The 16,961-nt window shown below is 38.1% G+C and overlaps 2 protein-coding genes and 1 long non-coding RNA gene across 3 annotated transcripts; 1 reads left to right on the forward strand and 2 right to left on the reverse strand.

The window, feature by feature from the left end:
* Positions 1-3,650: 3,650 nt before the first annotated feature.
* Positions 3,651-9,396, reverse strand: LOC132987029 (putative methyltransferase DDB_G0268948). The gene is made up of 6 exons (XM_061053797.1): positions 9,179-9,396; positions 8,892-9,052; positions 7,383-7,599; positions 5,159-5,262; positions 4,905-5,042; positions 3,651-4,006 (listed from the first exon to the last, which is right to left on the reverse strand). Exons 1-6 carry the CDS (start codon positions 9,287-9,289, stop codon positions 3,910-3,912), a joined length of 828 nt encoding a protein of 275 aa, XP_060909780.1. The 5' UTR covers positions 9,290-9,396; the 3' UTR covers positions 3,651-3,909.
* An 841-nt stretch (positions 9,397-10,237) lies between these two features.
* On the reverse strand, positions 10,238-15,795 carry zgc:162396 (uncharacterized protein LOC555292 homolog). Its single transcript, XM_061053798.1, is given in 7 exon segments — positions 10,238-11,452; positions 11,455-11,498; positions 11,605-11,742; positions 12,883-12,983; positions 14,612-14,828; positions 14,929-15,089; positions 15,220-15,795. Coding segments are annotated over 7 exon segments (810 nt in total). The 5' UTR covers positions 15,331-15,795; the 3' UTR covers positions 10,238-11,414.
* LOC132987031 (uncharacterized) lies at positions 12,979-13,668 on the forward strand. The gene is made up of 2 exons (XR_009675573.1): positions 12,979-13,522; positions 13,603-13,668. It is a non-coding gene; the product is annotated as an uncharacterized LOC132987031 (long non-coding RNA).
* Positions 15,796-16,961: the final 1,166 nt, after the last annotated feature.

The following is a 16,961-nucleotide window of genomic DNA, read 5'->3' on the forward strand; positions in this document are numbered from 1 at the left end:
TGTTACACCAGAGGGCCATTCGCCTGGCTACATAACCCAGATGTGAGTGTAGAGTCTGCTCAGTTTAAGAGAAAACGCTCCTCTGCAACAACGTGACTAATGCACATGTCATGATGATACAAATCCTGTCTTGTACTTCACGTTCGCCCAGTCTGTGGCAGTGTAGCTGTAACCACGGGCTGTTTAGAAAATGACAAGAGATGTCTACTGCTTATGAAATAAATATGGGGAAACAAAATACTTACAGACAATGTGTGTGTGTATGTGTGTGTTTGTGTGTGTGTGTGTGCTAAAGAATAAATCATGTCTTTGTGATGTTTTGAACTACGTTAAATTATGTAGAGACTAAAATTTAAACCAAACTCAAGTTAACTGGGTGTGATAAGTCTTTCATTTGTATGCTTCAGGTAAACATCTTTCACACACACTTTTGATGTCATAAAGAGGCAGCCAATCAGAACTTTATTAATAGGGCAGCAGTCAGATGAGTGACTTGATCTATTATCAGAAGCAGAATCATAAAATAATTTGAATATTAAAGTGTCTTTTACTTTGGTGGAAATTTCCTAGTTGGGACTCATAACATGTGCAGGAAAGCATGCTAACTACGATAACTTCAAACTGATGTCTTTATAGAATAAGTGGCCATTTACAGTATACAGATGAAGAAGAAGAACGGTGGTGCAGTACACTGGTGGGGATGAAATGTTACGTAGAAATGTAGTATACTGCTTTATTAAATATCTCCTACAGTACACTTTTGGTTAATATACAGTAAGTCCTTTAACTGTGTTACAGCACTTTTCAAAGAGGAAAACATCTGTACAGCAGACACATCAGGCATGCTCACTGCTTCTCAGAACAGCCAACATGGTCTGAAGTCATTCCAACTCACTCTGCAGTGTTTCAACGCCATGAAGAGTGAGAGAGTTACTATCTACATTCTTCTGTCATTCTTCTGTCACACACACTTAGCACTTGAACATTGTCTTCAGCACTACAGCCTTTGGGGGCGGCAGTAGCTCAGTCTGTAGGGACCTGGGTTGGGAACCAGAGGGTCGCCGGCTCAAGTCCCGGCGATATTCCCGGCATACCCCAGCCTATGTGTGTGTTGCATGGTTAACAGAGTGTAAAAACTGAAATTTCCCCTTGTGGGGATCAATAAAGTAAATCTTAATCTTTGTTTGGGCATTAAAACTCTCCTTCATTTGAATATGGGAGGAGGAGGAAAGAGCTTCTCCTGACTCAAACAAATGAGTATGCAAAACTTTTTTGATTATTCAAAATGAACTGCTGTTAATAGTTTTATATTTGGTGCAGACTGCAGGTTTGTTTAACTCCTGAATGATTCCCCTTTGAACCTTTTATATTACAGCTTATCAGACATTGATCCTCTGCATGATAGTTTGGAGCATCTTTTTCACATAAATAAATAGATTTCTTACTAAAGAGGAATACCAATAACATGTCTTGAAAAGAGAGTTTCATGTAAAGAGGGAATCTTTTCTAGCAATAGCCTTCAAGCAATAGCAGAACATCCTTAAGAGATCTGAATGGAGCTTTGAGCTCATACAGCTGCAACAACAGATGGATAGAAAGACTCCAATTTGCCAGATGGTTCTGTGTTTACATGAGATGTTGGAACAACAACCACACAGCTAACTTGTTATGTACCATGAAGATTTTATCCTCTTTTTGAATAGCATGCCTAAAAAGAAACTTGAACAGAGGATTGTATGATTCTAGAAATGATAATAGTCACATCTTAGTCCATCACTGTGAGATTGATTACAAAAATAAAACAGTTTCTATTGAATTCAAGAGCCGCCCAAAACACTTGTTAAAAGATGTTTCTTGTCAGTAAACATTCATTTTAACCCGTTTTACCCAACATTTGGTCAAATTCTGCCCAGGTATACAAATGATCAAGCTGTTAGAAACATAATAGTAGAAATAGCCAATTTAAGGTACTAGGGAATGATTGATTACCAAGATTACAGAAGGACCATTCAACATGTGAAACCTGTGGGCTCACCGGTTCAATGTTCCTGAAATGCTCATCTGTAAATACTGCCATAATGTGTGCATGTGTAAATATGTATGTGTGGACAAGAGAAAGCATTGAAATACATTTGTGTAATTGCTCATTTTCCCTTGTCTGCAGCAAAACTGACTGCAGTTGCTGATTTGTTTTTATTCTGTTGAATTATTTTGTATTCTGTATTGCTTGTAAATTGCAGCTGGACAGAGTCCAAGGAAAACAATAAAGTATATCGTATCTGATCTTATCTCTTAACATTTAAACAGCTCCCGTCAGCGATAAATGCATTTGATCGTTTTCTTGCCAAGACGTAGAAAAAAAGGCAACCTATGCGTTTTGCTTTCAGCCAATCACGATAACATTTTTTTTGTTGTTGTTTTAACGCAACAGTTATACCTCTTACTTTCTGATGTGAAATGAAATAAAGTCAAGTACGATGCATAATGATGTATAAGAGAGGGTAAGTCAATTGTATTGGCATTAAATTCATTTATATTTGTTTTTTCACAACAGACCAGTTATAATTGGAGTAGTAAAAATGTAACAAATCACGAGGGATTAGTGGAAAAGGTATCACTGTAACGGGGACTGGTAGCTGATCATCAGTGATACTCTCTGTTTCCCAGAGGACAACACTTCACACAGACGGTAGGTAGATTTGTTAAATGGCTACGATGGCCTTACAGCAGCAGGTCAAACTGAAATCTGAGCTCAGGGCTCAAAGATAGACTGACTCTCTGGCTCTGTGCTACAGGTGAACATATTACAAACATTTCAACATAAAGCCCTCCTGTGTTACTCAGAGGCCTCAAGTCAGTGACAGTGGTAACCAGTGCTGAAGGCTCTACCATTCAGCATTGCCAACACTAAATGTGTTAGAAACAAATGTCTTCAATGCAGACTGAGACTCACATATTGTTGCTGTGGAAAAGTGGTTGAAAAGTGAGGTTGTTGTCAAAGATCTTGCAGCAAGCATTTACATAGAAATTGAAAAACACTATGTCAAGGCCTGAGCCTAGGCCAGAAGTTTCCCTGTGTTTCTACAGCTGGGGATCTTTGTCGAGTGACCTGCAGCTGCCCCTTAGTGGTGCCATGCAATGTACCAGTCTTATGAAGAAAGTCACAAATATTCACTTTCCATTAAATGTCTCCCTCTAGTGGTTCTCTAAATACTACACTTCACAATCCACAGGTGTTAAGTCATTCTTTCACAACAATGGCTTATTAAAATGATTGACAGGAGGCAATCATAAATCTGCACAGTGTCAGCACATAAAGAAGAGAGGCAGAGGAATGGTAGATATTCATGGTAAACATTTTATTATCATAGTATCAGTCTATCATTATGACAACTTTCCAACACCAACCACCTTTTGGTGAAAACTATTGAAAAATAGTTTGATATTTATGGACAGCGTTTTTGCCAATCGTTAGAAAATCATGATGTCACTTGAATGTTTGTATTGCTAGCTGGGCTCAGAGGCCAGATAGCAGAACTCATACAGATACTCTGGCTTGGCTTAAAACAGCATGGTCAGTTTTTAAACTGGTATGATTTATTTATATAAAAAACTAAATGTCAGGCAGACAGTTTGAGCAGGAGTTGATATCTGGCACGAGCAGCTCCATACAGACATGGTACCTTCCATATTCTCAGATCTCTCCCCCCCCCCCCCCCCCCCCCCCTCTCTCTCTCAATAAAAAAGTAAATAACAGTACTTTCCAAAATGTCAGAGTTTGTCTTTTCTTTTTTTCAAAACTGGTATTTAGTGGCAAAACAGAGTTCAAGTTTCTACATCAGTACAGTAACAGACATCCACAGCACTACTTTGTCTTGTTTTTTAGTTTAAATACAAACAAACAATGAGTCAGGCTTCCTGTGGTTTGCTGGCCAGAAGGTAGAAATACTTCACTGCCAACACCACCTCTGTGTCCTCAGAGGTCACCCTCATCACCGACATCAACCTGAGGAGAGGCACAGAAAAAAGAGGTTCATACGGTCACTCGGTCAGTCAGTGGGGGTCGTTTTTGACTGCAAATGATCACCGGTAGATATCTTTGACACATGTTTAATGGGATGTAGATATTGGTTTTATTTATGCGTTTTTGTCACTACCCTATTTAAATGATGATTTTAACGGGTTTCTTGATGACCCTGATGAAGGCCACAAGCTGAATCGCGTCGGTCTAATAAAGTTCATAAAGTTGATCTTTGTACTAAAAGTGTTGCTGGAGCTTTTTGACCTCTTTAAGCCTTTCACTCTTCATGCACCTTGGTAGTTGGTGAAGTAATGCCAAAGAAAACCCAACTCTGCTTCAGACATGTCTAATAGATCAGTTGAAGGATCCACGGAAACTCCTTTTTTTTTAATTAAGAATTATTCAGTTATTTAGATAGGACAGTGAATAGAGTAGGAAAATCGGGAGAGAAATTGGGGAATGGAGCCGCAGGTCGGACTTGAACCCGCGTCCTCCAATTGGAGGACTTTAGCCTCGTTCGTGGGCCTCGACCTAACCGCTGGGCCATCAGTGTCCCTGAACCACAGAAAATGTCATGACAAATATATTCATTTTATCATAAGCATCAATACTTTCACAAAATGTTACTAATATATTGCTGGCATGTTTATGTTTTGCTCCGTTATTTTAAAAGTTGGCAGATTATGTTATTTTTAAACGTATCAAGTTGAAGTGCATGTTGCCCAAAACACACGTTAAAACGTTAATGTAGGTTTGTAGGTTTGCATTGCTGATCATCATTTTTATGAAGTTTTGCAAAGAGTGTGAGATATTATTGTAGATATAATGTATTATAGGTGGATTGTGTGTGTATGCTATATACAGTATGTGTGTAGGGTTTTACTTTTGACAGATGTCCCTGGAGAGCTCGGTGGCTTTCTGTGGGTCTTCTCTCAGCAGACGCTGATAGCTGGAGAACGACTCTACCAGCCCCATGTAGCTGGAGAGAGGCATGGGCCTTTTCACCCACACACACTCCTGCCTGTTATACATTAATAAGAAGACACACAGAGTACACAGTACACACACAGTCTGTTTTGTCTACACACACAAATAATGTCTCTCATCAAGTCATTAAGAACACAAGCTGTCACTCACCACTCCTTGTCAGGGTAAGGGATTGAGTTGTAGGCCTCTCTGTATAACTCAATAGAGCTGACTCCAAGGTGAGGACTGCGGTAAGGTTTCAAGGCTTCATAAAACTGATAAAAAAAAACAAGAAACAGGAAGTGTTTATTATTTAGCTATTTTGATTTGCATGACACAGAGCCTGAAGCAGGCATTTCACTATCAGATGTGTTTGCTTCAGACAATTAACATGAAACATCTTGAAGTATAATCTCTCCAGAGTAAGTTAATATGTTTTAAATGCATCCTTTCAAAATAGAACAAACCTTCACACATCCATTTCATAAGACTGGTGTGTCGGAGAGCAAAGTGTCAAACAAAAACTTAAAGGTAAACTGTTGTTGACTGTTTGCCTATAAATGTTTGTTTTCAGGATAGACAGTGTGCAGGAGTTTACCTTAAAATGCATTCTTTAACAATTTGAAGTCACTGACATGATCTTGTCATCTATATTTACATTTTAGTTTCCATTTTCAGCCTCAGTGAGTTCCATTTAGATAACAATCCCTCCATTAACACCTGCTTTAACACTAATTATTCACTAGAGGGTGCTGTTGAACATCATTTAAATTTCTTATCCACTGATTGCTTTTGCTAAAGCCCACTGTAGTATGATGCTTAAACGTTGCCAAACAGTATATCCCCATACACTAGCAGAACTAAACAAATAGCACTTTGAAGCAGGGAAATAGCAACTTCATTGATGCTGTTACTCTAGTATAAAGCCCAAGTAGGGGAAAAATAAAATACACATGTCTTCAGGAATGCTTTTCAGTAGTGTAAAATAAATTTTTCATTTATTTTTGAATAAAAACTTTAAAAATATATATTTGCATGATTTTTTTTAACAATTTCCCAATAATGTGGGAACAATATAACTAGAACCTTACTTCTAACTTGCAATGGAAAAGTAGATCAATGGTGCACCAACACATTTTGAAAAAATGCTTTTGTATAAAAAACAGTAACCCATCATCAAACATATTTTACTTTATGTATTTAAATCAGGTCTTTCTACCACAACTTTAGACGATGAGAATCAGTCAAATCTAATGTTTAAAATAGAAGGAAATCTGGCATACATAAATTCTCAATGTCTTGATCTGCTTTCCTGAACACTGGCCTCCTAAATGATCCTCTAACACATTAAGCCAAAATGGGAAGTAATCATGTACTGGTTTTACAGTATATGCAATTACTTTTGATAGATGAACTTGTGATTATGTTGTTGGCTGCCAAATCCAAAACTAAATCCAAGACCTTTCACCCTCTGAAAATCCTGCAGCTCCTAAGTATAGGAAACCATATTGACAGTCATAAGCAATCTTTTTTTAAGGCGTGCTGAAGCACCTTTAGTTTTAATCTCAGCACCCCTTAAATTTCAAGGGCAAGTTCCCGAAAAGATTTTAGAAAGTGTTTTGTAAATATACTATTTCTTTTATTGTTCACTTTGAATAAAGTGTTGTAATAATAATGAATATGTATTTAAGTTTTTTAAGTTTTTTAGTACTAAAGTATTGAATGTGGCAGCAGTAGCTCAGTCTTGGGACTTGGGTTGGATCGGGAGGGTCGCTGGTTGAAGTCCTGGTACGTACCAAAGTATAGAAGTTGGTCTGCCCCCACCATCTAAAAAGGAGCGCTCCCTATGAAGCAGCCCCACCCTGACATCTCTCCTTTAACGCATGTCCACAGGTCGTGTTTGCACATGTGTGTGAGCAGCATGTCTCTCAATAACCAGTGTTAACCAGCATTTCTCCTCAGGGATACAAAAAAATGATATACAATAAAATAAATAAAATGTGTATCTCAAAGTTGTGTCTTGGTACTCACTGGTACCACTGATGTGTGGAAGGCAGGTTAACATGAGTGAAAATCAATGGACAATGGTGATGATGTGCAAAATGCAATCCAAATCAGCATACGTTATATATTTCATTTTCATGTAAAAGGAATGTTACTCAGTATTATTGTGGTGAATAATCTTGCTGTTCAGTGAATTTAGTGCTTTAGTGGGAGATTTAAACACAAGAACTACATGTCACCATCTCTTCAGGAGCTGAGCACCCCTACATTTGTAAACCTTAAATTGCCCCTGTTGACAGTATAGCCTAACCATCTATTTTTGAACCTGTGGCTGAGAGTACCAGTGCACATTCACTATAACCTCTGTCAGGTGAACATTTTATGTCATCACCTCTTTGCAGACATCGTTGAGTGTCTGTGAGCAGCAGTCAGGGTGGCTGAGCTCCATGTCAATGGTGTAGTTAAGCAGCGCCAAGCAGCCACGGGGCTTCAGGACTCTGTGGGCCTCCTTGAGAAAGCGTGGTCGGTCAAACCAGTGGAAGGCAGACATGGCTGTCATCAAATCCACTGAGCCGTCAGCAAATGGCAGCTCCTCCGCCACACAATGTCTAAGTCAAAAGTCAAGTCAAAATCTTGGTGATTCAGAGGAACAGTGAAGCAGAAGTTTGAGCATCAAGCCTTTTTTTCAACACAAACATGAGCATACAATCTGCATGATGTTTATCAAGGACCCAGCTGTAGACAGCATTAAGTTCAGGAAACGTTCTGGTATGTATTGTATTATTCAGCGTGCATTAAAAAATAAAGATCCGTGAACATATCAGTTAAGTGTTCTACAACGGAGGTAAGTCTGAACAGTAAAGCTTTGCTTGTGCTCATCCCTTACTTTACCAAGTTATATTTGCTTTTTCGTTCATGGGTGGATACGATTAGTGGCGGTTTTACAACTACTCTCAAATTAAAGTAGAAAATACATTTTCATATGAACATTTTGTGAAATATTGGAAAATGTTCAAAATAAATCAACAATTAGGAAAACAATTGAACACATTAAAATTCATGGATATAAAATTATATTTCATAATTCTTTAAAATCAACATTTTAATTGGATACCATTTCTATTTTAGTCTTTTTGTAATATAACTTGTTTTCCAAATCCCTTTTTACATATTTTGCAAAGCTATTTTAATATTTCACAATTTATTTTTGACAGCAGAGTTGACAACAGTCTCCGTCTCCTCACTTTTAAGCTAATTACATAACCCTTTGCCCCTTCCCATGTTAGCAAGTCCAATAACTACTACCAAATGTTTGCAGTGTTAGCAAGCTTCTGGTAACAAATACTCTCTCCAATTTTGTTTCTTTCAAGGAAAACCCGTTTATATCTCTCCGGACCATCTAAGGTATCAAAATGATTTCACAGTTACCTTGAATAAACTACCAAATGTTAGCGGCTGTCATTACTAGCCTCTTTACTCCTTGTTGAACAAACTAAAACATGAAAAGGTCTTAATTGTTTTTTTTTTGTTTTTTTTTACAAGTTACTGTTTTAATTGTTAATATTCTAGACAATGACTTAAATTGAACACTGGAGGATCAGCATCTAACTACATTTAAAAAAGATGATATAGGCTATTGTAATAGTAAACTGGATGTAGGCCTATCTGTGGTTGCGGTACAGCACATTTGCTCCATTGTATGGGCCTAACTGCATGACCGACTTTCACTAGACAAAGGTCACATTGTTCCTACACTGGCCCAGATTTAACTAAGTAGCTCACTAGACTTTAAGGACTGAACAGATGATGTGATGTTAATTGTCATGCATTTCACGAAGCCTCCCTTTAACCAGTGAAGCTCATGGAGTCAGAGTTAAAGAAAAAATATTGGTTGGCTTACCGATATGTAACATTTGGTTCCTTGGCATGCTGCAATGCCATTTCTATCTGGGCAGGACTAACGTCAGTCCCCACCACGGAGGCAAAGTGTTTGGACAGCAGCACTGTGCCCTGTCCTGAGCCGCAACCCACATCCACAGCCAACTCATAGGGACCCCCTTTCTGACAAAATATTTCACAGATGACAGTGCTTTACAGTGAGTAGTCATTCACAGTGAGCCTCATAAATGGTTCATTTTTTTAAATTAAATATGTAGAAACCGGTATTAGTATTCAAACTGTACCTACCTGTTTTTCCAGGAAGTCAAGCACCTGCTGTATGAGATGATGGGATGGAGAGATCCTGTATTTCCAGTAGGAAGAAGTATGCTCTTTGCCTTCAAACAGGCGGTAAGTCATAGCTACTTAATTCCTCTCTGAGTAGCTAATCTAACATAAAATAAGCTTTAAAGTTATGTCCTTTTTTTCTGGATAAAATGAGCAACCTTCCACGTCAGCTGGACTGGTTTCTTTTCTGCCTGCCTTCTGCATCAACACACACACACACACACACACACACACACACACACACACACACACACACACACACACACACACACACACACACATCCCCTCACAAAGGGGGGAGAGAGAGAGAGACAAAGGGGTGCCTGGGAAACAGGAGGCCCCACTACTTCCACTGCTACGTGGTATGTAGGGCCAATGAGGGCCTTTAAAGGGACAACCCCATTTTTCTATACATGTACGATCCAGAAAATGTTCTGACCTTCTTTTCTGCACATTATAGAAAAACATAGTGAGTTTTGAAGTAATCCTTATGCTTGTGTTAAAAGGAACAAAGGTCCAGCTTAAAGTCTGTGTGATAAAGGGTCAGTTTATAGGTCATTTGTTGGTATGTATGTTTGTCAAAAGCAATAGTAACACCATGGAGGTGATTTGAGTATGGTACAAGCCCAGGGGGGAGTAAATAAACACTTTGTTGCACATTTTGGAGTTGGTTTTACTTCAGAGTTTATTTTTCTGACAGCCTGTGTCTTTATTTTTTCTTCTTCATTTCCACACAAATGTCTTCTTTCTATCCTAACTTCATTACAGAAACAGACTCACTACTTTGGCTAAATTGATTTTAATATATATATTCAACAAAATATATTGTTTTTGTCTTTGCATCACTGGTTGTCTTTAAAACATAGACTCGTTTTAAAATAGGACAAAGAAGATAATTCATTGGTATATCCATCAGGGCAAATTATGCACGCAAGATGTATATCATCACGACAACAAACATAGTATAAAAAGACAAAATGGACAGAAGAGCGGGAAACTCCACATAGGAGAGGCATCTCATTCTCATTACTTTATTATAAAGATTAAAAATGTAGTTTGTGAAATAATTAAGTAAAAAACAACATATTTGTGCCCCTTTAACTTCTTGATGAAAAGCTGTACTCTGATCACAAGTTACTTCAGCTCTGTTTAAAATGCATCTAACAGGTTTAATATGAACTGTCAGCAGGTCAACGCTTGGTTTGACCTTCTGAGAACGAGCAGAGAATAAAAGGAGGGGCACTGAAGCAGTTAAAACAAGGAAATGGGCCTCCAGCTGTGCCACGCAGATCTTTCTCTTGACAACACTTGACACTATAAATCAAAGCATCTGAGCTCCCCTTCTGTGAAAACACAGTCTCAGGCCTGGTCAAATTTATTTTTCCAGTTATGTAACCTCACAGTGTGCATTAAAGTCTGCAGGGTATCAGCTGGAGATTTGAGAGGTAGAATCAGTGAAAAATAAAACATTCTTTAGGACAAAGAAAATAGAGTAGAATGAGTCCAATAAAAAGAAGAGCCCAACCGATATTAACATATCTGTGACTATCTGTATATCAGCAATGTACATTCAGTAGTTTTATTGCAGATATGCACCAATATTACTAGATTTAATCAACACTCAAATAGCATTTTTTTTACTTTAGCAGTTCTCTTTCTGTAGAGTGTGCTATATTGATTAGAACAAGCATTATCACCCTCTGAATGTCAAGCGGTGATGCACGTATATGCAGTTAATTTCCATTTGAGTGACCATCTTGTCTTCCTTCTTTGATAACTGCATTTAAGAGATTAACACAATAAATGTTTCTATCAATCTATTTCTACAGATCGAACATAGATCAAAGAAAGATAATTGGCCAATACATCGGTATCATTTTAACGACGGTATCATTTTTTCCCTTCCTTATATCCATATCGGCCCCGAAAATTTCATTTCGGTCGGGCCATAATAAAATGTTATGAGTAGAGGTTCTATTGACAGAAAACAACATAATACAACATCTGGAGTTGGAGTGGTCCAAAAATGATTTCTTGTGACAAAAATAAGTGTATGAAGAATTTTAATTGCAACTAATTAAAAGTTGACTGACTCTCCTTGCATTACACAAGACATCAAACTGTAAATTACAATGTCTCTGAGATCAAACATATCAGTGTCACTATCAATACACACCTCCATTGTCACTTTATTTTATTATTGGGGTTTTGATGCCAAGACACAGAAATACCCAGCCCTATTTCAGTGTCAGGAGACGTGACTCCCATCTCCTCCAGAAACCTGTAATGCAGTGCAGTGATTGGTTACTCAGAGTGACTAAAGTGAATTTGTGAAATTAAAGAACTGGAGAAAAATAAAACGTTGTGTTTATGTGTGGTTAGATGACCTCTTCTGAGTGTTGAGCAGGAGGTCTCGAGCCCTCTGTGGATCTTTCTTCTCGTAAGCTTGGAACATGGAGAAGGACTCAATGAAACCCAGCAGGTTCCTCACTGAGAGGGACATTTTCACTCGAATACACTCAATCCTGTTGATTCATGATAAAACAAGTTAGAAGATAAAAGTAAGAAAATAATACAGTGACACAGTAGAATAATGTATTTTTGAACAAGGTGAGATCCAGATTTAAGCCCCTTATTGTCTGACTTTCACTGATAAGGGCTAACTGGTAGCAAAATATTAAAATTGTCTTTCTCTGAACTATTGCAGAAAAACTTTCTCACTCCATCTAATATGGCAACTTAGCTCCAAAGTCAAGGTCAGTGTTGCACATGCAGGACTTAACAGACGTTGACAGTAATACATCTCCATCTTAGATTTGCAAAATCAAGCAGTTAACTAAGTGATTATTTATATATATATATATATATATAAATATATGACCAATTAGGTTTTTAAAATAAAGCTCAACATATTTTTTTGGATGTGCAACAATAATATGTAATAAATGTGATTAATTTCTGAAATGGTTCTATTTATAATGTCAAGGAATTAAAACTGAGTCAGTTTTATAAAGATGGTCATAGTTTGGGTTTTAGTAAGTATTTAAGTACCTTCGTTACTTTACTGAAATATGTATTTATACAACTGCAACACATACATATTAAGATGAATTATGTTACTTACAACAGATTGCGCTACCTCATGTTACCTCACGCCACCAAGTTATACAAACCAAAGCAGACCTTTGCACTCTCGTACAAAAATAGCTAACTTTGACAACGCATTAAAAATGATATGCTGGTGCACGGAAAAGCAGACTTTTGCACTACAGGACCATAAACTACATCAGCTACAGATCTCTGGTAATAAAGCTACAGATAGAATTATTACAATCACTTCAATTTACACTGTGTTTTAACATCTGTCTGTTATTTTTATATCCATTAATTCTTCTGTTTTTACTCCATTGTAGTGCTTTTTTGTTCTTTTTCTTATTTATCACGTTGCTTAAATCAGTTTTTATCTATTCTGCAGTATACACAGCTGAGGGAGATGCTTCACTCTTTTGTTGTTTTGTACAATGACAATAAAGACTCATTGAATCTTTGAAACCTGAATTTCGCTTAAACAGACAGTAAAGACAGTACAAGGGTACCTGCAGCTTCATATTTTGTCTGTCCAAGCTGCTTAATAAGAACGGTCTGTGGCAGTAGAGTATTCTTACCTCTCTTTGTCAGGAAAACAGATGTCTGAGTAGAGCTCTTCCAGCTTTCCCTCACATGCAGCCACTGGATTAGTAGTGTATGGCATCAGAGCCTGCTTCACCTAAGAGTTCATGTAGAGTAATGTAATACTAGTTATTGTGCTTGTATTGCATGTATTTGTTTGCATAGGTTAGAGGGCAAATATTTGGTACACAGTTCTCAATACAGAAATGTTAGTAGTTAATCTTCGAACTTTATGACAACAAGAGCCTGGAATTCCCCAAGGGGGGAAAAAAGGTTTTCTATTTCTGTTAATGTATGACAGGTGTTCAGGTGAGTCTTTTAAATTTCAACAGGGCCAAACTAACCATGCATTCATGTGGTGTCAGACACATCGAGAAAAAATAATTTCTTGGGAAAGAATAAGGTGCTTGATTTGTCAACTTGACCTCATAAACGGCATAACATTTGGGAAGGAAATATGTTTTATTAATGTTAAGAATTTTTTTTATTAATTCACATATTGCACATCAACTTTAGGCTCAAATATAACTTGAAACATCGACATTCCTCACATTTTCTTCGAAGCATCCACCCTGTTTTTTTGTCGTTGTTACAACATTCAGACTTTACGAACAAAAATCACGTTAACACACTGAAGTCGGAAGAATCACTTCCAAACTCGGACACTGGGGCCGTCAGAGGAGCAAATGAATGCAGCATTTTGCTCCTGCCTCCAGTCTTTATGCTAGGCTAAGCTAATCTTGTCCTGACTCCTGCTCTACATGATCCAAATTGAAAGAAATTTTAAAAAAAAATCCCAAACATGTTGAAAAATGCTCCTTGTCCTAGCATGAGTGTGAATGAGACTCCTGGGTAGGCTACTGTGAAAACAGGCTACCTTCGGAGTGGGTATAGGATTCCTGACTCGGTGGGTGGGTATGAGGTTAACTGGGATGGGCGGGAGAAGGCAGGAATGGGGTTTACAAAAGATGACCACAGTACAATGTCAACTCTTATGCCAACTGTAAGTTTTCTTATCATCTGTGCAAACTAATAGATAAAGAGATTTGGAAAAACAAATATTTTCATGTCCTGGGTACCAATGCTTAGTCAATAGTTATACTGTGATGAAGCAGCTGCCGTCACTGCAGAGTAATGCTTTTTTCCACTTTTTTCAAATCACCTCCACTGTGTTACTATTGCTTTTGACAAATATGCATACCAACAAATAACCCATAAACTGACCCTTTATCACACAGACTTTAAGTTGGACGTTTGTTCCTTTTAACAGAAAAACAAACTCTACACTGCAGAGGTCATGGCTGCTGTTGAAGGTACCTTAATAGAGCGATTTTAACATTATTCAGACTATCTTTGTCCTCAGCACAGCCTGTGAATCTAAAGTATTTGGTCTCAGACTGGGGGATTCCTCATTAAGTAAATGCTTGTGTAACCTGCACTCTGTTTTTTATCTTATGTAAAGTTTTTAGAGTAGACTGTTAGAGTAGGTGAGAGCACCACAGGTCCTTCCTGATGTCGTTTACATCGTAAAGGTACATAGACAGCTCTAGGGAAAGAAAATTGTAAACATCTCAGGACAACTTGCATTCAAATCCACAGATGTTGTAGGGGACTCCACCCCATGAATGGCCTCTTGTCAACTTCCAGTAATTAGAAAGATTAGTGTGTACTGACTCTGTGTCAGGGTTTAACATCACTCCCATAAACTTGAATGTCTGCACCCACCTCCTCGTAGATGTGGCTGAGTCTGTCTCCACAGTCCTGGAAGTGAAGTCTGGTGATGGTGTCACTGAAGCCCAGCAGAGCCATGCAACCCTTGGGTTTTAAAACTCGACTCGCTTCAGCCAGAAACCTTGACCGATCAAACCAATGAGCTGCTGACGCTGCTGTCAGAAGGTCAACAGAGCCATCGGGAAAAGGAAGGTCCTCTGCCGTCCCCTCCCTGCAGGTTCAGCAAACAAGTCACAGGTCAGTTGATCATTTCATCATAATTTTAAAGCATTGCTTTGACGTGCAGAAAAACTCTTACAGTACACTCCTACCTGTATGTAATGTTTGAGTGTCCTGGTACACCTCTGGCCTCCTCCAGCTGACACTCACTGATGTCAATGCCCACCACTTCCTGGAAATGGGGTGCCAGCAGCCGGGAATTCTGACCTGTCCCACATCCAAGATCCACGGCCAGCACATGTGGCTGTCCCTTCTGAGGATGTCAGCACACATACTCAAAATGTTAAATGTTGTTGATGTTTTGCATCGTCAACTTAAGTTCACCAAACAGGGAGAATGTAAAAGCAGTATACATGTACATGCTGTATTTGGCCATGGCTTACCTTTCTATCTAGGTACTGAAGAATAATGTTCTTGATCTCTTCTGGAGGAGTAAAGCGATACTGTTGGTAGATGGAAGCATGCTCCTTCCCCTCGAACAGTCGGTACGTCATGGTGATGTTGATCCGTTATTCCTTAATTCTCTTCTGTCTCTCTGAATTGAACTTCCATGAACTCTGTTTTGGAGATAAAAACAGTCTCCTTTCTCCTCCTCTTTTGCTCAGTCTTGTTTTCTTTTCTTGTTTTTTTAGCCTCTTTTACCTTTAGTTATATTCCATGTTCTTATCTTCTTGCTCTTTCCATTGTTAAACCAGTTTGTAGGATTTCAGCCCGGACACTCTCGAGCTCTGCACTCCTGCCTGCATTTGACCCTGGACCTACTTCCACAAGCTTCGTTTTTCAGTTTAAGAGAAAACGGGTAAATCATGCAGCAGCTTAAAATCACCTTACAAACATACAACTTTAAAAAAAAGAAACAAAAATGAAATCAAGACAGACTATTTGCTAATTAAAAATGTTTCTTTCTGGTTGAAAGCTGTCTCTCATGCGAGGAGTCTTTACAACTCAGCTGCAGATTAGTCAACAATATGTAACAGAGGCAGGGCTTCTAGCTTAACCCTTTCATAGCCGGAGACTTCAGCTGAGTGTATTTTACCCTATAAGCAAAGCAATGGCTTAACGTTTGGAAGAATGATGTGAAACTTAGAAAACTTTAAATCTGCAGGTACACCAATAAATTGCTGAGGGGAAATGTTGTCTGACCAGAAAAAAATACATAATATTTAATTTCTTAGTCCATCATGACACTGAATAGACATTAATAACTTCATGAGTCACATGTTGTAGCATTTCAGATACAAGAGGATACTCCCTCTATCACTTTATCATGTTCCCCGCAAACGGATTCAGCTGCTTCTTCCAGCATTTCTGTATTTGATTTTGTTCTTAATATCAGTTTTTGTCTTGTTATAAGGTGCTGTCTGCATGATTAATATTTAATTTTTTTAATAGGTTTGTAGGATACGCTTTTATAAGCAGTTTGCTTCAGCCTATGCCTTTTCGGTCACTACTTAGTGACTTTGTTTGAATTGTCTATATTGCTTAAAATTATTGAAAAAAAAAACTCATACTGATATGTGGTTGTAAATAATGGTCATGCATGAACTATAAAAAAAAAAAAGTTGACACTGGCTTATCAGACTTTTGATTATATTTAATCAGCCAGGGGATTGGGGGCATAGGGGGTCAGGGGCTAGGTAAAGATGATTAATACAGATAATAATCTTGTTTTACCTCTGGGTTCAGTTTTTTGAAAATAATCTGCACTGAAATCTCATTGTCCTGCCTTCAGTCTACTTCTATCAAGTGTCAGTTGGCCAACGTTTACTCTAAAAAGCTGTAGGATAGGGTGGGGGGCTGCATGAGACACACTGAGGTCACAACTGAATGTGATCTAAACTTACAAACATCAATGTTTGATGCTCAGAGCCAAGAGTGTTTTAGCAGAATGACCGGTTTTACTCCTGTGAGGAAACCAAAAGTAAACAAACAAACAAACACCAAACTATCCCAAGGTGTTTTCCGAACCTTCTTGTCTTTGTTAGCTTAAAACCATCAAACCTGACCATTTGACATTAAACTAGTTGAGCTCATAGGACTTGATGCTACAATCCCTCTTACAGTAATCTGCACTTTATTGAGTCTTGATGTCTTGAATGGGGAGAAGGGGTAATCGCTTCATTGG

The sequence above is a fragment of the Labrus mixtus genome, chromosome 13 (genome assembly GCF_963584025.1).
Source record: "Labrus mixtus chromosome 13, fLabMix1.1, whole genome shotgun sequence".
NCBI classification, from domain to species: Eukaryota; Metazoa; Chordata; class Actinopteri; order Labriformes; family Labridae; genus Labrus; species Labrus mixtus.